At 38.1% G+C, this 26,320-nt stretch overlaps 1 protein-coding gene across 4 annotated transcripts in view; it reads left to right on the top strand.

Annotated features, from left to right (window-relative positions):
- The window catches only part of MYO3B (myosin IIIB), a 289,387-nt gene that overhangs the window by 83,679 nt on the left and 179,388 nt on the right, over window positions 1-26,320 (top strand). For all 4 annotated transcript variants that reach the window (XM_087949748.1, XM_087949749.1, XM_087949750.1 and 1 more), the window contains one exon: window positions 16,063-16,218. In XM_087949748.1, the coding sequence (XP_087805874.1) occupies window positions 16,063-16,218 (156 nt within the window). The remainder of the gene's footprint in view (window positions 1-16,062; window positions 16,219-26,320) is intronic.

Genomic DNA, 26,320 nt, shown 5'->3' with positions numbered 1-26,320 from the left:
AATATTCTGATTTCCTGTCACCCTGTTTTATCACAATGTATCCCTCAATCAGTAAGATTTCCCTTTCAGTGTCTGTATTCATTTCCCACCACCCTAAAATTTCATGGGCACATTTTTATTAAATTTTATTTATTATTTCATTTATGTTTGGCTTTCTCTGAAAGGTCAAGTCTGTACAGATCCCCCATTTTATCCCTACAACTATAGACAGAATAGCTAGGTTGGACTTAGAGATAGTTATTGACCCAAAGTTGCATAGTGAGCTCCATGACTGAACAGTGACATAACACAACATGAGAGCATGAGTGAGGGCACAAAACGTATTCAGGGTGACGGGAGATGGCACCCATGTGGCTTAGATTGGCAAACAAGGCCCAATAGGCATTTATGCTAGGATCTGGGCTTAAAAAAATCTGGACCTGTTTATTTTTCAGCTATAGCTGACATCTAAAAGCAGCAGAATTTTTGTATTAAGAAAAATTGCAAAATAACTGACTGTAAAACCTTGCTGATTTTTCCCCAGCTTCCTTGCTTCCGTTTATTTTCTGGAGATGTCAAGGAGTTAATTAATATAGGATTAAAATGTAGGGTTTCTTTTCAAGTTAATATGGTATGCAGTTTGTCCCCCCCTTTTTAGAGGGGGGGGGCGGGGGCTGGTGAGGATGCATCCATTGTGGAAAAAGCCTCTTCAATTCAAATGCTTGTATTTTATTCTTCATTCTGCTAGTTTTTTTTAAACATTGACTCTAATCTTAGTATTATTTATTGCAGGGTAGCATTCAGGCCAAGTTACTCATCAGAAGTAGCACTAGAGCTAATGAGACAGTTATGATCACTTACTCAAATCCCATTAATTTCAGTAGAAGTTGGGCTAAATGCTACCTCCAACAGTTTGCTTAGAAAGGAGGGTAATTATTTTAATGCATCACAATATGCATTGAAGTATTCCAATAAAGTATTGCTCATATAATTCTGATAATATAACATGGTATTTTATTGAAAAATCTCTTGCCTTATAGGCAGAATGTGTTAGAATAAATTCAGAATATAAAATTGTGAGTCAGACATTTATCACAGTACCACTGCATGTGTTTTAAGAATTATTATTTGCCCGTGTAGTAACGTCCACTTAATCACTTTAGATGTTTTGTTCTGTTGATTCTCTTGTTACTAGTAATGCCTCTGTATATTCCAGGATATTATTTGTGATTTACTTTAAATTGAATATATGAATTGTGTGCTTGTAGGTGTAATCCTTAAATTTAATACAATTACTGTAAAATGGGCACCTACAGCTGAAGACAACAGAGAGAAAGTTTATAGTTCCTTGTCTTGGAATAAGAATAGTAAACTTTTATACAAAGTGAAGAATTATGGTTACTGGCAGCTATGTGACACATATTTAACTCCAAGATTTTCCTAGGGCATGCAGTATGTGGCTGCAGTTGGGGAAGGTGAAGCTTCAGATTTGCTATAGGTTTGTTTACTGTACCTATTATTGGCTCTGTGAAAAAGCTGCACTTTTCCCAGGTCTCACATAGTAAATGTGCACCCCAAGAAAATACACCTTGAATCCTAGAGATGTTAAAAAGATAATAGGTTGGTGCAAGTATCTTTTACTACCTTGTTGTTGTCTTCTTAATGCCTCCTGAAATCAAACGCTTCTTTTAAGATGTCACTGGTAGACAAAGTGTAGTGTGCATGCCCATGCTACAACTGAAGCCCTTTCCCTCATATCCTTAATGTTATTTGAAACACTGCAGGAGCAAGTTGCAGCTTCTTTGTCCAATCCTTACAGGTTGACTGAGGATGTCTAGAACTATGCATTCCTGGGAAGTCATTAAGCTAGATGCCACCTCAAGCAATTGTAAGGTGAAACCCACTCCTAGGCTTTGACACAATGTATTTGAAAGAATAGGGTTACTTGAGACAAACACTTGCTATATTTAAGCAATGGCTTTGCAAACCACACCTGAGGAGGACCCCAACTTCAGTCCCATGTTTGCTTTTAAATAAAGTACAGTTGCTTCACTCAAGGTGAAATTTAGATTTGCCAGTCAGACACACATATAACAACTATGAGATTTGGCCTTTCTCCACAGATGGGTTGAAGCAATCTTCACCTATCCTTTAGCCCAGGGGTCCCCAACCACCGGTCCACGGACCGGTACTGGTCCGCGGAACAACTCCTACCGGGCCGCTGGCTTGCTGGGCGCCGCCATCTTTTTTTCATGAAAAAGTGCTTCCGGTGAGCTTTTCGGGTAGAAAGCTCACCGGAAGCACGTTTTCATCAAAAAGATGGTGGTGCCAAGCGCTTCAGTGAGCTTTTCGGGTAGAAAGCCATTTCTACCCAGAAAAGCTCACCGGAGCGATGAGGCGCCGCCATCTTTTTGATGAAAACGTGCTTCGGTGAGGTCACCGGAAGCACTTTTTCATCAAAAAAAGATGGCGGCGCCCAGCTGATGCCAGTACCAGGCCGCGGCGCCCAGCTGATGCCGGTACCGGGCCGCGGCGTCAAAAAGGTTGGGGATCACTGCTTTAGCCAGCAAAAGAACTAGAGCTGGGGGAAATTTGATAGGGACAAGATAAAGGAACTGAAAGCAACATCTCTGGAACAGAGCACAAGAAAAGATGACCCAGGGCATGTTGGTGCTGTGGTGAGGTGCAAATAGAGAAACATCCCTTGAACTAAAAATAAAAATTAGATGTGGGAAAAGGTTGAGCTCAGAGGTGTCAGTGAACATTTTCTTCTTTCTAGGTACTGAACAAGGAAGTCAAATCAAAGTAGCAGAAATTATTCTCCAAAGGTTGCATGATTGACTAAAGTTTTATTCGTATAGATGTAAAAAAAACACCTCAATTTCTTTTACAGTTTTAAAAACTATCAATAAAACTTTCCTAACCAAGCATTTATTTTATGGAATTAATTAATGTGATTCGGTTCAAGTAGATAAATTAATGTAGACATAAATGGGTCTTGTCTACTAGACTGTGCGTGTGTGCGTGTGTGCTGAATTCTCTGTGAATGTAACAACTAAAAATGTGCCGTTTATCATGGCATACTAATATTGGACACATGACCTGCAGGATTTAGAGAACGAGGCTGTCCCAGGTAATATGGACCCAGATGATGGTGCATGGGTATTCCAGGTGTCAGGTGCCCTATATAATTATGATTAAAAATCAAAGCAAAAGATGGCTACAGGCAAAGCTGGCACTATTTTTCCTCAGTTTGTTAATTTGCTTTTTTTTAAAAAAAAAAAAAAAGTGCCATACAGCAATTTGGCTATATTCATTTGGAGCAGGTGAACAGATGTGAAGGAACCAGCCCCTTATTGGACCTGCACTGTAGGCTACGTAGCTTCAGGGTATGACTAGCTTGTGTGAATCATGCAAGGCAGAGATGTCAGGAAGCAGCCATCTTACTGTAGGAAGCAAAATGGAAAAGAGGAGCTGTTAACCCCGTAGAGGAGTTTTTCAAAACATGACTTTTTAGTTCTTAGATTAGCCATTGTTTTGCTTTTTCCTTCTAAACCTTCCAGCAATGAAGACTGACGAGAAATGTCTTCAATGGCAGATGTGAAAATGACTCAGTGTTAGATCTCCTCTGTTAGAGAAATGGATTGAATAGAATGTCTGAGGCAACAGCATGAAAATACACAGCTGCTATGCACTCCTCACAAGTCTCTCAGCAACTATTCAGATTTCATGCCAATTTCTAGTTGTTACCCCAGCTTTTAAATAGTAGCTGAGGAAGATACAGGAAGGACTTGGGAAGGGCTTAGTGATGTTGGAGAGGGTGCTAGGATATTATTTTGCTTGTATAGGGAGGAGAAAACAATTCAATACAAGCCATCAGTATTTGGATTTGCCTCAAGGAAGCAGCTCAGAGTGGCTCAGCTCCCTTGTCTGGAGAATCTTTGGTGGTCTACAAAGTGCTTAATGGAGGGGAAAATTAACATCTGTGTTGTAGCTGATTTGCCCAAATGCATCTGCCTGCTACTGATTAGACTGCTATTGTTCTTACAGCTTGTGTAGACTACAGGAATGGGTTCTCCATGGGACTGGCTCTGAAGGCTTTGGGGGAAAATATTGGAGGAAAATGGTTAGAGGTTTAAAAAAAAGCAACCAAAGTTAGGTTACTAATTAGAAACGTACTTCTCCAATGTTGAGCCAGCTATATAGGTCGAAAGAGAATTGAAAAGGCTAATTCTTACCTTAAAAGCCCTGAAATATTAGGTGTTGTACTTTGTCTTCTTATATTTGAACCTATATTAAGATAATCCAAACCTCACCTGCGCGCTCTCTCTCTCTTTCTTCCTTTCTTCTTTTCTTCCTTTTTCTCTTTCTTTCTTTCCTCCCTCCCTTCCTTCCTCCCTTCCTTCCTGTCCCTTGATATAAACATTCATTGCCACAAAGAGGAGTTTTTCCAATATATCACTCACCAGGATTCTTACCAAGGCAGAATAGGATTCAACTGGTGGGGCAGCAGAATTTATGCTGGCATACTTTTCTAGCATTTGAAGTCTGTTGGACTTCACTTGGGCGGTCCTCTATGTGTGCCTCCCTCCCCCTTTCCCATTCAATCAGGTCCAATTCTTGGAGATTGCCTGGACAAGTCCCTGCAGTTTTCTTGGCAAGGGTTTCCAGAAGTGGTTTGCCCTAGCTTGCTTCCTTTCTAGGGCTGAGAGAAAGTAACTGGACCAAGGTCAACTAGCTGGCTTTGTGTCTAAGGCAGGCCTAGAATTCCTGGTCTCCCAGTTTCTAGCCTGATGCCTTAATCATTATACCAAATTGGCTCTCAAGCAGTGCCTTAGATAATAAGTTTTTCCCTTCTCAGTATTAAGAAATAAATGCAAACACTGAGCTTATGACTACAATGCTTTCTGGTTTGTTTACATAGATGGGCTGTTTCTGACAAGATAAGCCACCATTTTTGCTATGGTTGTAATATCTATTTCTGTCCATTTATTCATTTGTAAATATTTGTTCACATCTGACTGTTGATGAATAGCTTCCCCTTTCAAGCCTTCTGATTTGTTAGCTGCAAAATGACACTTTACCTTATGGGAGGCAGAACGCTACACACAATGTTATCATCCTGATGCAAGCTGCCCATGAAATTGCTCAGAAGTGGCTCTGAATCAGAGCTTGTTCTTGCCTTGTAAATGTTCCGTCTTTGCCTGTAATTTTGTGGCAGGAACCAAGCACATTAGGTTTTTGGTAATCTAACAAACGACAGCAACCTGTTTAATGTAGTGATACTAATGAATTCTGAGGATTAATTTTCAGTTATAAAAGCATAATGGAAGGTGCTTTTTAAAAATTAGGTAATGGGTTGATTTTCCTCAAGACTAGCATTTACTGCATTTGTTCTTGTTGTTGTTCAGTACATTTTATTATTATGCATAGCAGTGTCTCTCAGTCCAGTGACATCCAGATGTGAAGATAGGGAGAAGGTGCTATTAGCCTGTCATATCATTTCATAATTATTTCTAGAATAAGTAAGTCTTCATGATCAGAGCAGCCTGATAAATGCATTCCCCTCAATATGTTTTTATTTATTTCTGTTTTTATTGATTGTTGCGATCATTATAGGAGAGAAGTGGCCACAAAAGCTCAATAAATCAGTCAATGGAATATTCATATGAAAATATGAAAATGGTAGATACTCATTATTGTGGCATTTTAATTGGTCCTAATAAAGAGATTGGTCAATGGTGAAGTCTTCTGTAAAAAATATATATCAATATTTACTGAAAACGTAGCTTAAAATGTAGCTTGGATGTCCCATACACTATAGTGTTTCATTCCATGATCGCTTCCATTGAATTTAGTGGTATGTTTACCATCAGCGTTGATATTTTTACATGGAAGCAAATCCAATATATTCAATAGGAAGGCTTTATTTCATAAACAAACAAACAAGCAAAAAACCAAGATGAAAGATATGCAACAATATATGTTAAATATTTCCCAATATAGGAGAGTGTCCAATTGTTTTGACAGTCCAACTATTGTTTGCAAGAGGATATTTCTGGATCAATATCTCCTAGTGCTATTATCCCATCTTTTGAAAGATAATTTCTAGTTGAAAAGAATTTTAAGCTTATCCTTTCATTCTCTCCTTAACAGGTTTTCTGTAAGTGTACAATAAGAGAAGCAGTATGGAAAAATATAGGAGAATTAGAAATATGTAATGTCATTGAGATCCTCTGTAAAATTCTGTGGTTGAACCAAGAGGTTCTAATATAAAGTTATTGAGCCCTACAAGAAATAGATTTTTCCCACCACAGCAGTGGAACATATTAATGATTATCGTATGTTGTATCTAAGTGGTTACTGCCCTGAAATATATATGGCTCAGCTCTGTTTTTTTTTTTCACCCTTAGGAAAAAGAATGCTTTGGGAACATCAGCCATGTTTTTGTGTCTGCATCCCGCATTTGTAGGCAGGGGGGGGAAAGGCAATAAAAGGCAGAAATGTTTAGCTGGGAGGTTCCAATCCCATCCATCTGCAATGCCCACCCACTTTCCTTTTAGAAAGTCCCAGGCTACAATGCAACATATAGGGTACAATTTGAAAGACGATTGGAATAGCAGAAGAATGTGGGTCAGCAAAGGGATGGATAAAATGAGTGGACTACAAGAAGGAAGCCATTGGCTCAGGGATGGAAATTGCAAACATCTGGCAAACCTGAAGCCTTAGAAGCATTCCAAATGTATTTTACCTGAAGATCTGTATCTTTTTTTTTTTTTTTTTTTGCCAAATGGTGGGTGAATGCTATACAGGTAGTCCTCATCTTACGACCACAAATGAGCCCAAATTTTCTGTTGTTAAGTGAGACATTTGTTAAGTGAGTTTTCCCCCATTTTACAAACTTTTTTGCCACAGTTAAGTGAATCACTGCAGTTGATAAGTTAGTGACCTGGTTGTTAAGTGAATCTAGCTTCCCCACTTGACTTCGCTTGTCAGAAGATTACAAAAGGTGACAAAACATGATCTTGGGACACAGCAACGGTCATAAATATTTTGATCACGTGATCATGGGAATGCTGCAAAGGTTGTAACTGTGAAAAATGCCCATGGGTCACTTTTTTCAGTGCTGTTGTAACTTTGAACAGTCACTAAAGGAACTGTTGTAAGTCAAGGACTACCTATATTTTATACATCAGGATAAAAAGTTGTTGCAGTCTTCTGCTGATGAAGGCAACTCCAAATCAGGATAGCAATAGCACTTAGACTTATATACCGCTTCACAGTGCTTTTACAGCCCTCTCTAAGTGGTTTACCAAGTCAACTTTTGCGCCCCAACTATTTGGGTCCTCATTTTACCCACCTCGGAAGGATGGAAGGCTGAGCCAACCTTGAGCCTGGTGACATTCGAACTGCCAAATTGCAGGCAGCCGACAGTCAGTGTTGTGGTTCACCAGCAGCAGGTGTGGATGGATGAGATCTTGGAGAGCGAGAGACTCGGGCCTGCATGTGATGAAGGGATGGGGCCAGGACCATCAGAGAGTGGAATGCTGCCTTCAGAGATTATGGAGGCTGGCAGCAGTGATGAAGAGGTCCCCGAGGAGCCTGTGCCCAGTGCACGTGTGCGCAGGGCTGCTCAAATGAAAGAACAGCTGCAGCAGCACAGGTGACTCGGGAGTGAGGCTGCAAGGTAATGGCCCCTCCCTTAAGAGATTAAAACAGCTGAGAAATCAGAGTTCTTTGCAGGAAGCAAAGAAGTTTTTGCACTCAAGCCTTGTGGACGTTCAGAGTATCTTGGTTGATGTTTGGAGACTCTTTGTGTTTGAAATATTTCTTAGTTACTTTATCTAGTATTTTTGGCAGCTTTGCACAACCTTGGCAAGGCTCGTTCTTATCAGAGACAATTAGTTTGAAACAGCCTTTTAACCGTGCAGGAACAGAATTCGTAAAGAATTATTAAAAGGTTTTGCTGTTACCTCTGTTTCGTGTTTGTTTCCTTGGAACAAGGTTTGGGTCAGAACAGTCAGCAGAAGTAGCCTGTACTATTACACTCTAACCACTGCACCATCATGGCTCCATAGGATGGGAACTATGGCATAGTTGTTTTTCTTCCTTCCATCCATTATGTTTTTATATTTCCTGATTTGGTATATTTGGTATATTTCCTCAATGGTTGGATTCAAATTTTGTTACTCCCGGTTCTGTGGGTGTGGCTTGGTGGGTGTGGCAGGGGAAGGATACTGTAAAATCTCCAGTCAGAGGTGGGATTTTCTGGTTCTCTGAACTCAAAATTTCTGCTACCAGTTCTCCAGAACTGGTCAGAACCTGCTGAATACCACCTCTGCTATCCCTCTCTTGCTTCTTCCGTATAGGATTGCAGTTTTAAGTGTGTGTCATAGCAACTTAGACACTTGAATTGGTTTGTGTGATAGCAACTCAGGCACATTCTCTCAAATATACAAGGGCTCTTCTACATACTCCTCATATTGAAAAGGAACTTGGCTTGATCAATTGATGAATGACCTTTTTCAGATCTATTACCACCCAGAGAAAATGAACCTCGATTTCTGTTATTTGTAGTCACAATGATCAAACTGGAGGATTCCTAGCTGCAGAAAGCTGAAACAAATGATCAAATGAAAAAAAAGTGTTTTTTCCATTCAAGAATGAAGTGTCCCTTTAATAAAATGAAACAATTAGAAACAATTGGTAATGGTAACAAGCAATTTTTCCACAGTGTAAATGTTGCTATTCTCTAGGCTGGCCAGGCTCAGGTAATTTGTTCCTGATAAGATTAAAGGAGATTAGAGTATCTGAGAAACAAAAGGTGAGGAAGAAACTTGAGGGACATAAAATAAACATTAAAGCAAGTACATACACCAAAGTTAGTCAGGGGTGGGATTCTACTAGTTCAGAGAACTGGCAAATTGTGCCCCTGGCTTGCCCCGCCCCTCTCCACCCACCCCTCCCCTCCTCTCACACAGTCAGTCCTTAACGCGCATGCTTGACATTGCGCATGCTTGACATTGCGCATGCATGACATCGCGCGCATGCTTCACATCACTGACTGTGTTTTCCCTCACCCAGTCACTCCTTAAGATATTTCTTTTTTTTCCTCTCCTGACAAACAGCTGTTCCGATGATCAGCTGTTCTGGGATTCCCTTCGCTGTCTTGTTGCTTCAGCCAGGAGGCTTCCCCGAGGCCCAGGAGGCAAAAAAAGGGTGTGCAGGGGTGGGTGGGTGGTGCTGTCCCTCCCCGTGCTCCACTTTTTGCTTTCCTGGGTGCCAGAGAAGCTTCCTGGGAGCAAAAACGCCCCCCGGGAGGCTTGCCTGAGGTCCAGGAGCCCCAAAAATGTAGTGTAGGGGGTGCTGCAAAAAAGAAGAAGCCATGCCCACCCAGTCACACCCACAGAACCGGTTGTTAAAAAATTTGAATCCCACCCCTAAAGTTAGTGTCCCCCAAAGCCCAACAGGGACATAACCTGGTCAGTTATCTTCAGCATATAAAATCCTTGATGTCTGTTGAAAAAGAAAATAGGCACCAAAAAACAGGAGAGTGCTGAAATGAGTGATTTTTTTTTTAAACAATAAATAGTATAGTTCAGGAGTCCCCAACCCCTGGTCTATAGATGGGGACTAGGCCACAGCATGCCAGAAACCAGTGCGTGCAAACCGGTGAAGCCCCATCCACAGGATGCAGGCAGCACGTGAAACCACGCCCCCCTCTGGTCCATGGAAAAAAATTTCTCCACAGAACTGGTCCTTAGTGCCCCAAAAGTTGGGAAGCACTGATATAGATTATATAGCTAGAACTCGGAGAGGAAGGATATCGTTTAGGGAATGAGGATATATTTCTAAATATATCCTGCAGTTCGGCAGTTCGATTCTCACCAGGCTCAAGGTTGACTCAGCCTTCCATCCTTCCGAGGTTGGTAAAATGAGGATCCAGATTGTTGAGGAGGCAATAGACTGAATCTGTAAACTGCTTAGAGAGGACTATAAAGCACTATGAAGCAGTATATACTCATATACTTGTTTGATCTGCTGTACAGTATATGAATAGCAATATGAGAACTGCTTCTTAACAATGTTGACTGGATTACATTAGGCTTTATGAGACAGGCTAGGGAACGGAATGCCTTTGACTATCAATTGAGTTAGAGGAGAAAATATTGCCTTAGACTGCAGTTTTTAAATCAGAGGTGGGATTCAGCAGGTTCTGACCAGTTTTGGAGAACCGGTAGCAGAAATTTTGAGTAGTTTGGAGAACTGGCAAATACCACCTCTGACTGGAAATTTTATAGTATCCTTCCCCTGCCACACCCACAGAACCGGTAGTAAAAACATTTGAATCCCACCACTGGTCTAAATGGGTTTTTGACTTCAACCAGCAGGACTGTTCTCCCAATCTTTTGCCCTTAAGTGATTATTCTCTGATGAAATGCCACAAACAAAGAAAAAGTTTAGAATCGTATGTCTTGATCTTCTGCATTTTTTCCTCAGAAATTTCATTAAACCCTCCCACATAAATTGTCTTTATGGGGCAAGGGGTTAGACTAAAAGACTACCAAGGTCCCTTCCAACTGTGTCATTCTGTTATTATGTTATATTGAGGATAGTACTTTTGGCAAAGATGCAACTGTCTTCCTGCAACATAAACTACTCTAAAGTAGGTTTATGGTGGGGGAAAAAAGTCCATGTTATTATAAGCAGAGATTGGTGACCTTGTGTTTAGTAGGAAACATACTGCTATGAGTGTCAAATACTGCTTCCAAGCCAAGTTATTTCATGCCACTGAAATGTGCTGCAGAATTCAAGGGGAAAGAAACAGTTTCCTTTGTTTCAGAGTTTCTTAGAAAGACTTCAACAGCCTGTGACAGCAAGATGGGCTCCACAGAAAGTTTCCAACAATTTCACTGCAATGGGAATGAATTAAAGAAAACCAGGAAACCGAGGTTTCCTCCCACTGTAATGATCTCTCCTAAATTCTGTAGAAGGGGACTACATAGGCAGGAAAATCAATGATGAGAAACAATGCATTTGGCTCTTGTCAAAGAACTAGGAGACTACAACTCAGAATTGCTGTTCCTTGCACTTTTCCCTTGCTTTACAAAACATTTATGAGAAATAACAATGAACCACAATTTCCCGTGTTTTTTTAATTTATATAAGCCTTGATTCATGGACGTATAAGTCATGGGCCTTCCAAAATCTTTGTGCAGATTGGCATGCATACACACCAAGAAACAAAATATTTTATGTATTTATTATTATAAAAAAATTATATAGCTGCCCATCTTGCATGTTATAACTCCGAGAAGCTTCAAGTAAGCTCAAAATAAACAGAAAGATCCCTGAAATGACTCTTAATTCCTGGCCCACCCAAAGGAATCTTAGAACTAAGCCAATATGTGCACATTTTGTATTGAAATGTTAGCCATCAATTATGGACTCTAAAATGTGGCTCTTAAATAGTTAACTCTAGTGGGAGGACTATGTTCCAGTCAATGGGAAAGGGGATAGTTTTTTTTTTTAATGGTGTATGTATTCAACCCAGAACTGGTTTAATATTAATCAGGAAACAGTTGAAAGGGACCTGGAGTGTGCCTACACTAAAGGAGAGGCAGTTTCGCAAATAACCTGCACTTAATAGAATCAAGATCACATGAAGTCGTAATACCAGTTTATAATGCCTTGGTAAGGCCACACTTGGAATACTGCATCCAGTTTTGGTCGCCATGTTGTAAAGAAGATGTTGAGACTCTAGAAAAAGTGCAGAGAAGAGCAACAAAGATGATTAGGGGACTGGAGGCTAAAACATATGAAGAATGGTTGCTGGAACTATGTATGTCTAGTTTAATGAAAAGAAGGACAAGGGGAAACATGATAGCCATGTTCCAGTATCTCAGGGGTTGCCACAAAGAAGAGGGAGTCAAGCTATTCTCCAAAGCACCTGAGGGCAGGACAAGAAGCAATGGGTGGAAACTGATAAAGGAGAGAAGCAACTTAGAACTAAGAAGAAATTTCCTGACAATTGGAACAATTAATCAGTGGAACGACTTGTCTCCAGAAGTTGTGGATGCTCCAACGCTGGAAGTTTTTAGGAAGACATTGGACAACCATTTGTCTGAAATGGTGTCGGGTTTCCTGAGCAGTGGGACAGCAGGTTTTCTGAGCAGGGGATTTCCAGAGCGGGGTGTTGGACTAAAGACCGCTAAGGTCTCTTCCAACTCTGTTTTTCGGTTATTCGGTTAATGAAGGCATTTGAGGCTAGTGGGCACATCTGAACTTTCAAGAATATGTCATGGAAATTCTCAGACTGATGGCACACATACAGGAATTCTTCATATGTGTTCTTACTTGGGCAAGCCTGACTAAGCTCAGCGGTTCTGAGTAAAGGTACTTTGGTTCCAGAGTATGTTGCTACTTTGCTAAATCTCATTCTAACCACAGTTTTATATTCTTGATGCCCATGATAGCTTAAATTGAAATAATCCAATACTTTCATTTTTTTAAAACTACACAGTTTAAGACAAAGGGGGATGGGGCAGAGCCTTTTATCTAGATCAGGGGTCGCCAACTTTTTGGTTCTCAGGGACCACCAAACTCATAATTTTAAATCCCGCGGACCAGAGACCTTGGAAAAATCCCAAAAAAAGTCTGCAGGAAAGTTCCCCATCCCATTTTCCTGCCAATCGATCATTCTTTATTTGGGATCGCAGGATACCATCTCCAGCTCCGTTCTCAGGGAGGGGGGGAGAGAGAGAGAGACTTTTGACTTCATGAAAGGAGAGCAGCAGAAGCAGCAGAAGTCTTTCTTTCTCTCCCCCAAACTCCGCCAGAATTGAGTCTTTGCTGGCGCAGCCTCTTGGAGCAGGATGCCTTGCAGGGTCCCAAAGACTCATTTCTGGCGGAGCAAACTTTTGCTGCTTTCCTTGTGTGCAGCCAAAAGCAGAAGAAAAAAGAAGCGGTAAGAAGCAGCCCAGGGTCAGGCAAGACACATGGAGCAAGTGGGGCAAGTTTCCCCCATCTGCCCTTTCCCCCCTCCCCTCACTACCTTGTGTTGTTCACAATGCAAGTGACACAAGCCTTGTGTTCCCACGGGCCATGTGGGTGGAGCAGCCTTGTGTTCCCATGTAGCCTGGAATAATTGCTTTGAGGGGTGCTATGGGGGGGTGGCATTTCTCTGCGGACCACCAAAATTTTCTTGTGGACCACCAGTGGTCCCCGCCCCACTGGTTGGTGACCACTGATCTAGACAACTAATCACCAGTGTATACAAGCACTAGAGCATATAATGAAAATTTCCTGCACTATGCCACATCATAGTGTATTACATAGGGTGTTGGTGACCTATCAGTAAGAAAATGTCCTGGAACTATGTCCCTTAAAATCGAATGTTCTCTGTTCAGGGACTTGGTTTGCTTATTTTTGCTTTTTACATTGGGGTCATTCAATTATGCAGCTGCTAGTTTAATAAACCATTTCACCAAGTTGTGACAGCTAGTTATAATATTCATTTGCTCACATGACTAATAAGCATGAGGAAGCTTCTTGTAGCTTTTTAGAAGCAAAGATTCCATCATTTTAAAATGGGCAATTTCTGATCTATGTAAAAACTGATTATTTAATGGAAGTTGGAAATGCAGGCTACTGGTTTTATATTCAGGTAAAAACGGTGAAGGAGTCCCTACGGATTTTACTCCATTAGTAGTTGCCAACTATATTCAGGAGGCAACTGTAGGAGGTGACCAGGCTGAGCCCTAGGAAGAGGTCAAATGCATCATAAGTCAAAAGTCCCTTCGCATCAGCAAGAAATCTAAATCCAGCCCACCTTGAATGCCTCTCTTATCTTTCTTGTACTTCTCTTAACAGTCAGTTGGCCGGATTCTTATAGAAAGCTTAAACTTGCACTAAATCTTTATATTCATTTGAACTGCCTGAATCTCCTGATTTCCTGGGTGATTTTGACAGCAAGACAATTATAGAATTGGGACAACTACTGGTAATCATAATGGCAGTAACCACTCCTAGTTGGTTAACTTTGATGTCTGGTCACCTACGATGTGTATTTGTGTATATCATAAAGAAATCAGACCTATAAGACTAAATTTATTGTGCCAACCAGCCCCTTTCCTTTTTTCAGGATTCTCCCTTTCATTCTCGCTCCCTCTGGATCTTCTAAAGAGTTCTGTTTAGGGGGGATAAGAGTTTTCCTGTAAGCTTTTCCTATTTCTCGAAGCCATAATGTTTTTCTGGATCCACTGATATTGATATTTATCTCTTGTCTGCAACTAGCGTTGTCTGGTGGATTACTGCCAGAAAATTGGAACCCCCATGAAATGATTTCTCATATAGGGTTTTTGGATTGTTCCACAGGTGGACTGAGGCATGTGCTATTTATTTTTCAAGTTTACACAGCCACCGATCTCTCTGACTGTGACTCTGCGTGGCATACAATAAAGCATATAGTTAAAACAAATCTTAAATGACCATGACAAACAAATAAAATATAAAACATAAAGATCACGAGAGAATGCTCCAAGATCTCATATATAACAGAACCATCTTGCAGGCTGCTTAAAACTCAAGGATTCCCTAGCCTGCTTTAAAAAAAAAAAACAACGTTTCAAGGTATTTCTGGAAAGCCACAAAGCCACAAGGGCTAATCTCAGTTCAGGGGGAATGATGTTCCAAATGGGGGGTGGCAGAAAAGGCTTCGCTTGAGGGTCCCGTTAGAGGGAGCTCTTTGGATGGTGAAGGAAAGGCAGCAGGGTGACTGGTGTATGGAGATTCTTTCCTTTCCATCACAGAATCACAGGCTGGAAGCATTTCCAAAGCAGTCAGTGAGCCTTGGAATTCCAGCCAGTTTACAGAGGTGAGTCATGGTAAATGTATATGCAACATTGTTCTAATCAGTTCAGTTTACTTTTAAAGATCTGCCATGAACCATCAATAATTTCACTGTAAATGAAGCATTTTAAAACAGTTTATACTTTTATACTTTTTTTTTAAACTTTAGGCATATACTAATTTTACCAGGTTTTCTACGAGAGGGGTTATATATTTCTAGAGATTGATGAGCGCTTAAAAAAAAAAAAAGTCCTGGAGACACTGAGATACAAATTAAAAAAAAAACATGATTAGAGAAACAAAAGGAACCAGAACCATAAAAACCAAATGATGGATTTATTTTTATTGGAGGCTGTGAGTGGTATTTAAATCTCTGCGGAGGTGGCTAGATTTTAGATAGTAGGTTTTATTGTTTTAGTTTTTATATCAGGAGGCTCCAGGTCCAACAGGAGCAGTATCTCATGAGCATTTGGAAAAGACAACATTTCCCGGGCGGTTTGTTCTTGAAATATTCAGAAGAGCCCAGAAATTGATTCTTTTTTTTAAAGGAAATAAAAAATATGGAGGTTCATCAGACTGACAGATATTACTGATGGGATTATTGTAAGAGTTTTGCGTTTATATTCTTTAATAACGATGGAAGCTGAATTTGGTGACGTGAGTATCTTTTGCCTTTTGTCATTAATAAAATACATTATTTAGATGACTGGTAAAGGGAGAACATTGTACGTTTACACTTAATACTGATCATTTATTGAATTTTTGTTATGGATTATTTTTGTTGCCTAACTATCTAGGTAAGTTATTTTTTTTTCATAGACAATATTGATAAATTCAGTTTAATTACATTTCTAAGTGTGAAGAAGTTACAGAGTTCGGTACGAGATGAGTGGCTATATAATTCTTTTTTAAACAAATAAATAAATAAACATGAGGATTTGCAAATTTAGAATAAACTATTATTGTAGAGAAAACGAATGTGCCATGCATTGAAGTCAATTAATTAGCAGATTTGCACTTTTACCTTTAGGGCTGAAATATGCTAATTGTAATGATATTATCGGGATTAAATAATACATTGGATTTATTCTTGCATACAAGGCAGTTCAATATACAGCTGAAGCCAAATCCAAAAATTGCCTAAGACCCAGAATTGTGGTAAAGGCAAGTGGTAAAAATTTGTACCAGAGCTATGTGTATCTATTTGAATAATCTGATTATTGTATTTTTCAGGTGTCTAATTAAGGATTTTGAAAAACGTCCATCAGTCACTCATCTTTTAGAACATCCCTTCATACGACAGGCCCATGGTAAAGATATGGCACTCCAAAAGCAGTTGAGCAACCTAATTCAGGCACAACAACAATTAGGCTCTGTGGCCAAGACAAGGTACTATCTAATTCTTCAGTTTGTCTCCTATAGAATTCAAGGGCTTCTTACTATAATGCCTGCATATATTATAAATAAATGTATAAAGGGATGGAGGTTTTGTCCCACTTGAGTTCTCTGAATGATCTGTATGCAAAATTGATATGAATGAAGTTGCATTGTCATCTTATCCTGACTCAAGTGACATGGTGAGAAGCATCTCAGTACATTTGGGGGTGGCCCTCCCCTTCTGAAGTCCATTGCAGAGTTATTAAGACTCAGTTATTATCTTAGGCATCCCTAGGAATTGGGGTGGGGGAGGCAAGGAATGCAATGTGTGTTATGACCTGCCCTTATATCACACCTAGAGTACTGCATCCAGTGTTGTTCACCACATTATAAAAAAGATGTTGAGACTCTAGAAAAAGTACAGAGAAGAGCAACCAGGATGATTAGGGGACTGGAGACTAAAACATATGAAGAACAGTTGCAGGAACTGGGCTTGGTTAGTCTAGTAAAGAGAAGGACCAGGGGAGACATGATAGCGGTCTTGGGGCTGCCACAGGGAGGAGGGGGTCAAGCTATTTTCTAAAGCGCCTGTAGGAATAATACAAGGAATAATGGATGGAAACTGAACAAGGAGAGATTTAACCTGGAAATAAGGAGAAACTTTCTGACAGTGAGAACAATCAACCAATGGAACAGCTTGCCCTCGGAAGTTGTGGGAGCGCCATCACTTGAGACTTCAAGAAGAAGGGGTCTTCAAACTTTAAGATTTGGACTTCAACTCCCAGAATTCATCCTCCAGTCAGGAATTCTGGGAGTTGAAGTCCACAAGTCTTAAACTTGCCAAGTTTGAAGACCTTTGCCTTATATACTTGCCTACAATATCAAGTTTCAAAGTTAAAAGAAGCCAAGCTTTGTATTATAATGTCATTGGGAGTATTTTGTTATTTTGGTGCCTTCGTGATTAAGAACAGACACCTATGCCTATATATAGAATAGGTTTTTTTTTATGATTGAATAAGCTCTTCATGATAGTCGGTACAGCTCATACAAACCAAACATTTATACTTTTCTTATTTGTCTTCTTTAAATGCATTCAACAATAATGGGAACTTCACATAAGGGTTGTTCTTACACCTGCACTCAAGTGTTCATTAATCAGTAAATGAAATGTAAACAGGATACATGTTCTGGCTTTATGACCTTTATCGTGTGAATAATAAAAAGTATTGGTGATGGCATATTAGAAATGTAAAAACAGGATGGTTTGTTAAGTCACTGTTTGGAAAGCTGAAATTAACTTTTAAAAAATCTCTCTCAGTATCACCAACTACATTTCTATAAAACCTTATATTTTATATCCACTAAGAATGACTTCTTTTCCAATATAATTTGAAAACCAGCATAGGAGGCATGCCTTGATTTTGTGGCGGTCCATAAGGGGGCAGGATTTCACTGTTTTCAAAGTAAATTGAAATGCAAATGAGCATACACTGTTTCTGCTCAGCAGAGATTTTGCAATATGAAATTTATCTGGTGCTAGATAAGCTGTAAAGCATTATTGTAAATAAATATCTACTAATGCTGATGAAGAATATTAAATGCCATGACTCATAAGTTATAAAAATGCTTGTTCATATTCAGGCACTATCGCTTTGCTTTTTCAAAACCAAAAGCCTTAATGTAGAAATGCAAATAAACAGTAATAAATATAATTTACAAGGTGAGGCTGATCATGAGAAATTGTCCTGTAGATTTTTCTAAAATAAGAGCCTAAATTAATCTTTTCATGTTGTTTTGTTTTGCTATGTACACATTTTATTCCTTCTAGTAGTTACTATTTCTATGGGGGTTGGGGGTTTTTGTTTTGTTTTGTTACAATTCTCACAGTACGAGAATTTGGTAGCTGTAAGGAATATCTTCTGATATTGGATATACAGTGGAATAAATCCAGTTTATATAAATTGGTCTATTTATGACGTAGAATGAATTTCTGTCATTTGAGGTTACAGTGCAAGGGTATCACTCTTAATCTGGATGTGGATTTTGACAAGGATAGTTCAACACAACTGTGTATGTGGGTGGGGAAGGTACCAGATTTAGACTAGTGTAGGCTGTTTCCTATTAGACAGCTCTTTAGAAAACAAGCCTGCCACTAACAGGGAGTTTTTAGAGGCAGCACTTTATGACGGTTTCAATTTGAATTTGAAAGCAAAGTGCCTGTTTGGAATGTTTCCTATACTGATATAATTTGCAGGTACCCTCTATATAGGTAGTCCTCGACTTACAACAGTTTATTTAGTGACCGTCCAACGTTACAACGGCACTAAAAAAAGTGACTTATGACCATTTTTCACAGTTACAACCTTTGCCTCATCCTCATGATCATGTGATCAAAATTCAGAGGCTTGGGACTTCCGGTTTGAGCTTCTTCAGCGACAGACCGAAACCTCGTCTCTGCGAGGCTTCGATCCGTGCTCACCGCTGGAGCGCCCCAAGCCGGCTGGTTTCGGGGCTAAGCCACCCCGTAGAGGTGGTGAAGAAGAGGGAGACTGCCAGCAGGGTTGAGGAGAGCCGCATCTCTCCTCCCCAGCTAGCCATTACTCCCTTTCCCGAAGGCGGTTGCAGCGGTGGTCAGAAATGGCCACCACAAAGAAGAACTCGACCGGAAAAGAATGTGCAGGAGGAAGATAAGAAGAGAAAGTTTTGGTTGATCGGGTCAAACAGCAAAAGCAACAAATAAGGTACCCTGGAATTGAAACTGTTAAAAAACAATAACATTGTTCCCTAAGAAGATTTTTAAGCTGCGAAGGAGAGAGGAAAGGGAAAAGATTTGGTTTTCTCCTTTTCCTATACTGACAGCTAAGAGACTTGCTTAAGAAATTGGAAAAAAATCCACTTTGACATCAATAGGCATTTAATGCTGAAAATAAAAAGTCAAAGGGATAATAACGATTTCTGGATAATTAAAAGCTTTTGAAAACAGGAAAGGAGAGAAAAAGAATAAAAGGGTAGGATCTGGAAGGGAGGAGACTACCTGGAATTAAAAAAGAACTTACAGCAAAATCTCAACAAGACTTCCAAAAGATACATTCTAACTGAAATATTGCAACAAAAACCCCAGGAAGAGAAAGTTGAAAAAGAAATAAGAAGATATAACTCGAGACTATCTGGATTACTTGATGATTTCTGGATTCTTGGTTATTGTTTTGAATGACTAAAATCAATTGGGTGGTTGTTTAAAACTGTTTAAAATGGCTCCACTTTTAGAAGAACTGAAAAAGTACAAAGAAGATGCACAAGAAGGGAGAGGTTCTTTCGGCTTCGTATTTCAGTTTTTAGAAATGGAGATTTGGAATTATGAGAAACAACAAGAAATGCCTACAGAACAAGAAGATTGCGACAAAGAAGAAGCCATCTTTAATGAACAAGTAATCTTAGATGGGGGAAAAAAGGAAAGGGGGGAAAAAGAATGGAAAGTTTAAGATTGGGAAAAACAAGTCCAAAAAAAAAAATGCAGAAGATAGAATTAGAACTAGAGAGACAAGGGGGTAAAAAGGGGAGGGAGAAGATGAGAGGGAAGAAAGAAAGGAAAAGAAGTTATAAAGGACAGAAGCAAAATATAGAGAAACAGGGCCTATTTAGAGATAATGGGTGAAAACTTAATGGAAAAAGGGATTCTGCAAAGGTACATAAGATAGTATGGTTATATTAGAAGCAGAAATAATTTTTAAAAATATGAAACAATGTATGATTAAAATGTCTGATAATATAGCTATCGTAATTCAGTGGAATGCTTGTCAATAAATAAATGTAACAAAAGGTATATTTAATGATTTATAAAACATATGTGAAGAGAAATAAGGGAAAAATTAATTATGGAGATTATATGTGTTTTTAAGGAAGTATGATATTTAATTGAAAAGAAGTGTTAAAGATGTTAAGATTTTAATGATTATTAATGATAGAACTGAACTGGAATGGAATGAGGGTTTATAATTACATATATTTACAATCTTTCTTTCTTTTTTAAAGAATATAGTGTGTATTATAAGAATGTGCCAAGCAGAATTCGATTGGAACTTATGTATTATATTGAAGGTCATAAACTTAAGGTATATATTGAAGTTTAAATAAGAGTTGAATGGATGTAATTAAAAGATATAAAGGTGTCATACTCCAATTAGTAACTACAGGAGAAAATTTGTTTAATGAGAAAAAATAATATGAAATTGAAACAGAACAGACAAAAGTATAAATATAATGATTTGAATTGAGATGAGATAATCAAAATAAAATTGAGAAAATTAAAAGAGGGGAAAAACTATATAGAAAACAACCATGTTGCTAACTTAACAACTTCAGCGATTCACTTAATAAATGTGGCAAGAAAAGTCATAAAATGAATCAAAACTCACGTAACAAATTCTCACTTAACAACAGAAATTTTGGGCCCAATTGTAGTCATAAGTTGAGGACTACCTGTTTACACACACACACACACACACACACACGCACGTACTCAATCGAATGACTCCATGCAGTTTATGATAATTAAAAGCAAAACGATAAAATGTACAACTTCAGTAACAGAATAAATATAATATATCTTACCTGTAAGAATAGCTGCTGGAACACAAAAAGCTGGGCATATAGAACTGAGGGTGATTTAAAAAAAAAATTATTCCAGAGATCATCTGCACAAATATTAGGGAAGGGGGGGAAAATAGCATGCTGGAAAATTTAACTGTGGGCAACAAAGCTACCATTTTCAAGCATGACTACATTGTAATTGCTAACAATTATACTCATCCTTATTATTATTAGATTGTTATCCTGCCTTTTTATATATAAGTCAAGTGGGCAAAAATATCTAATAACTCCCTCGCCCTCCTATTTTCCCCACAACAACAACCCTGTGAGGTAGGCTGGACTCAGAGAGAGAGAGAGAAAAAAAAAACAGTGATTGGCCCAAGGTCACCCAGCCAGCTTTCATGCCAAAAGTGTCAGGTTTCCAAGTGATGAAATCCATTTAAAAAGAAAAATACAAAGTCCATCTTCAAAAAAGATTTATTTTAGTTAGGAAAGCATCAAATTGGCAAAGTCCATGGTAATTTCAGATCTGACACAACCCGGAATTACCCCACAATATTACAAGTTAGAAACAACCCCCAAAAGTCACATTCTCCAATAGAAATAATTCAATGTTATTGTTTGAAAGCTGTTGTGTTAATCTTCAGAGAGAAAAGGAAATGAACACATTGGGTGCTAGATGGGAAAACAGTGACAAGATAATACCTTTAATGTAATAAGGAACTAATAAAATATAGCCACTTGAAAGGAACAATTGATTGGGAAAACAAGCCAGTACAAGAACAATTGTGTCCTAAATAATGAGCGTTTTTGTTTTGCCTTTCAATTTTGATCTTATTTTAGTTTTATCACATTTGTGGTCCATTTCACTACAACACAGAATTTATCTCTCTCTTAAAGCTCTGTATCAACCACACAGATATATACCATCAGTGACATTAGTGGGTTCCACTGTATTTGGTTCAAGTAGTAAATGGTTCTGTTGTTTGCTGAACTAATATATGCCAAACCAGAAGTCCCCTTGTAACATGAATAAACTAGGTGTAGATTTCCAGGTACTGGAACAGCAAATAATGGCCATGCAACAACAATTGAAAAACCAACCTATAAACAGCCTTGTTCTATATGTAGAAGCATAAGAAGAAGAACAGAGTGGAAGAAGAACCAATACTTAAGGAAAAAAATATTGGAAGCATGTGTCATTATTGTCCATCTGAATAGATCTAAATGTGGGATTGGCACTGGCACTGATTAGAAGTGAACCAAGTTCGTTTCTTTCTTTATTTTTGCAACACAGATTTGCATAGGTATTGATCTGAACAAATATTTTTTTAGTTTTTCCAACCCAACAGAATGTTAGAAATAAATTATGTAAGGCAGGGGTCTTCAAACTTGACAGCTTTAAGACTTGTGGACTTCAGTTCCCAGAATTCCTCGTCCAGTCATGTTAGCTCAGGAATTCTGGGGGTTGAAGTCCACAAGTCTTAAACATGCCAAGTTTGAAGACTCTTGATGTAAGGGAACCTCTGGTTCTATTGTCAGTAGATAATTGTCTAAAAGTACAACAGAACTGTGCAATGTTAATGGGTGGGAGAAGCTGGGAAAAGAAAGATCCAAGTTAAATAAAGGGGCTGGATGAAGCTGGGGGCTGGGGGAAAATTAAATCCAGGAAACAATCTTCTAGTGGGATTGGTTGATTCTATGGAAGAATGTTGCCAACAATTCTATTCCAAGTTCCATTCTTCCCATCTCCTGGTCACATGACTCACGATAGAGCATGCAGAGGTCATCCTTTGCTTCTCAGTGGACATGTACAGTACATACTAATATCTATAGACACAAGACAAGTGGAGGGTAGAATCACATAGCCACGATACATATACACCCATCCAGATAAGATTCTAACACACATAGACAACTTACACACACCAAGACTATATATGCCGTCATTCTAATTAGACTATCACATAATGTATGCATATGCAAGAGCAACATGTATGACCCTATCTTGATTATACTGTCACACATACATACAGTATATACATGGACAAGGCATCATATATACTTCATCCTTATACTCTCTTTTTTTATGCACGCTCTAATTTGTCACACAGAGGGAACAGGTTACTTCATTCGGCTACACAGAAGAAAATACAGACAGCTCCTATGGGCACTGCTGGTGTGGGGCTTGGAAAGGGCCTAGAGGCTCTGTCTACCTTGTTTCTTATTATCATTTGGATGGCCAATTCAAGTTGCCTCAGGACCACATGCCCACCCCCAGACAGGGGTCCAATATTGATAAATTGTTGCAGCATTCAGTTGCTTAGAACAGCCCAGTGTTTTATTCTTTGATCCATATCAACAAAAGGGTAGGGCACAGTGCCACAAGTGACTAATGAAAGCAATAGGGAGAAGAGAGTTAAAAAAATAATCATGCTGTATTCCTTCTCAGTATTGCTATTGTGAGCAAAGCCCTGATATCCTTCTGATTTATTTATTTTTTTAAATTTCAATATTAAAATACTTTCTTACTTGAAAATGATTTGATAGGGTTTAGTCGGTAGTCCTACCTGAATTCTTTGACAAAATTCATTTGTTTAAAACAAAGATAGTGATTATTATTTTATTAGAATTGCCAGGATTATATTTGTTTTATGAAAGGTATGCAATCCTTCAGAATGTATGAAAATTTAAAGGAGTTATTACAGGACGGATTAATATAGAAACCTGCTCTATAATGCAGTTTAAAAATAAATAAATATCAGATCTTTCTGTTTTACTGATGTCTGACTCACAGGTTTTGTTTCTCAAAATCTTTAGAAGTAAAGTAGATGTTTTCCACTGCCCAAGGGGGAAAACGCAGTAGGAGATTTTGTTTGTTTATTCAGAAAAGGAGTTCAATTGAAAGCCAAGTCAGCAATTAGCTGTGAATATAAGGTGCCCTCAATCCGAACACAATGATTGTAAACCATCCATGCATTAAGTTAAAAATTCCAAGGGCACCTGCCAAATCAGTCTCCTTGGGTGTCCTGCTGCTGCAGACTCTTTTCCAATGCTTCTAGAAGAGAAAAATGTTTCTGTTTTCAGCTAGTAAGTGACAGGATACTAAGGATATTGTTTTAATATCCTGACCCGCTCAAGATTGACTCAGCCTTCCATCCTTCCGAGGTTGGTAAAATGAGGACCCAGATTGTTGGGGGCAACAGGCTGACTCTGTAAACCGCTTAGAGAGGGCTGTAAAGCACTGTGAAGCGGTATATAAGTCTAAGTGCTATTGCTATTGCTATTAATGTTGGTACTATTTTCTATATCCTCTTCAATTGTCTTGGTGTTTTCACTATCTTCTAACATATCTGAGCCAGTTCTGAGATACAAACCTGAAATCCAATTTTAAAAATGTCTGTTTGTATAATAAATTATGCATGCAAGTGTACACAAACAGTTTAGATAACATATAAATACACATGTTTTTAATATACAAAGATTCCTAAGTGACTGATATTGATGAAATTGGGTGAAAATACCCATGGCTGAAGGGGTGAAAGAAAGCAGTGTACATCTTTTTATTTCTGTGGATTACTAAAAATGTTAATTCTTCATCAAAAATTTTTTGGTTATTTCAAATGTCGTCAGAACATAAATGTACTGAGGACGGATTCTAAAGCAGTAACTTTTCCCCTCTTCTTGCCTGTGGCTTTTATACCTTCCCAAAGTCAAATGAGCTCTTGTAATTCTGTTCTGTATAATTAAGTCATACCACCAAATATATCCTTTTCAGTTTTGTGGGCTCCAAAAATACTTTGGCAAATGTACAGTTTATGTATTTGTTGCAGATCAGTCCAGCTTCACAAATATGATATTTTTTAAATAATTTTTTTATTGGTTTTAAAACAAACATAAACAAACAAAACATAAAAAGATCAGGCCATCTTCCATATATGTACATACAGTGTGCCGGTTGGTTTACAAATTGTTTTGTGCTTCCATTTTGTAGTCTTCAATTACAATTAGATTGTATATGATCTCATATTTTCAATCCAATATTAAATACATTGGTATTATTATTAATCAATCATTTGACTATACTTTTATTCATTCATGCTTTGGAAAATAATCATGTTTTACTTAATTTGTTTTGTGACAATTCATATTATCATCCCAAATCTATCCTAAAAACATTTTGTAGATATAATAAGAAAAGAATACATCTTTATATATTTAGTATTTTCTAAAAGTCTACATATTTCATTACTATACTTTATTGTCTAACCATTGATAGAATAGATCCCAAACTTTATAAAATTGTTTATCATCCTGTTCTCTAATTTCAAATGTCAATCTGCTCATTTCAGCACATTCCAATATTTTCTTAATAATTTCCTCCTGTGATGGTATTTTCTCATTTTTCCAGTTTTTAGCAAATACAATCCTAGCCGCTGTTAATACATTTACAATCAGGTATTTCAAATCTTTACTATATATTTCTGGTAAAATTCCCAATAAAAATATCTCTGGTTTCAAGTCTATATGCTTTTTTGTCATTTTTTCCAACCACGTGTGGATTTTAGTCCAGTATTCTTTAGCATCCGCACAAGTCCACCACATATGGTAATATGAGCCAGGTGTCTGATGACATTTCCAACATTTTTCGGATTTATTCTTGAACATTCTTGCTATTCTTGTTGGGGGGAAATGCCACCCGTAAAACATCTTATACAAATTTTCTTTATATGCTGTTGACATTGTCATTTTATAATTTTGAGACCACAATTTTTGCCATTTCTCTAGATCAATCCCATATCCAAAATTCTTCCCCCAAGCAATCATAGTTTCTTTAATTTGTTCTTCTTCTAGTTTAATTTCTAATAAATATCCATACAATTTTTTAATCACCTTTTCATCAGTACCTGTCAAAATCTTATCTAAATCAGTCAGTTTATCATAGAAACCTTCTGTTTTAAAATCTTTATCATACCTTGAATGTATTTGCGCATATGAAAACCAATTCATCTTTATACCTTGTTCCTCTAGTTTTTGTATAGATTTAAATTCACCCTTTTCATTCAATATTTCACCATATCTAACTGTTTGTTCCTTTTTGTATATTATAGGATAAGAAAATGCTTCAATAGTCGATAGCCAGACTGGAATTTTCAAATAACATTGTCTTTTAATCTTCTCCCAGTTTAACAACAGAGACTCCTGTATATAATGTCTTCTAAAGTACCCCTGTGTTTTAGTTCCTTTATACCATAGAAAAGCATGCCACCCCAACAACAAATCATGCCCTTCTAATGTCAACAATCTAGTATTTCTTAATGTTATCCATTCCTTAACCCACATCAAATTTGTAGCTTGGTAATACAACTCCCAATTAGGCAAACCAAATCCTCCTCTTATTCTAGCATCTTGCAAAAGTTTTAACTTTATTCTCGCTTTCTTACCTTTCCATATATATTTCAACACAATTTTATTTAAATCTTCAAAATAGTCTTTCCTAAGCCTAATTGGAATTGTTTGAAAC

The sequence above is a fragment of the Notechis scutatus genome, chromosome 1 (genome assembly GCF_049901735.1).
Source record: "Notechis scutatus isolate UNSWTSFEM ecotype Mainland chromosome 1, rNotScu1.2, whole genome shotgun sequence".
In the NCBI taxonomy this organism is placed as follows: domain Eukaryota; kingdom Metazoa; phylum Chordata; class Lepidosauria; order Squamata; family Elapidae; genus Notechis; species Notechis scutatus.
The sequence above is the reverse complement of the archived record's forward strand: the minus strand, read 5'-3'. Positions and strand labels throughout refer to the sequence as shown.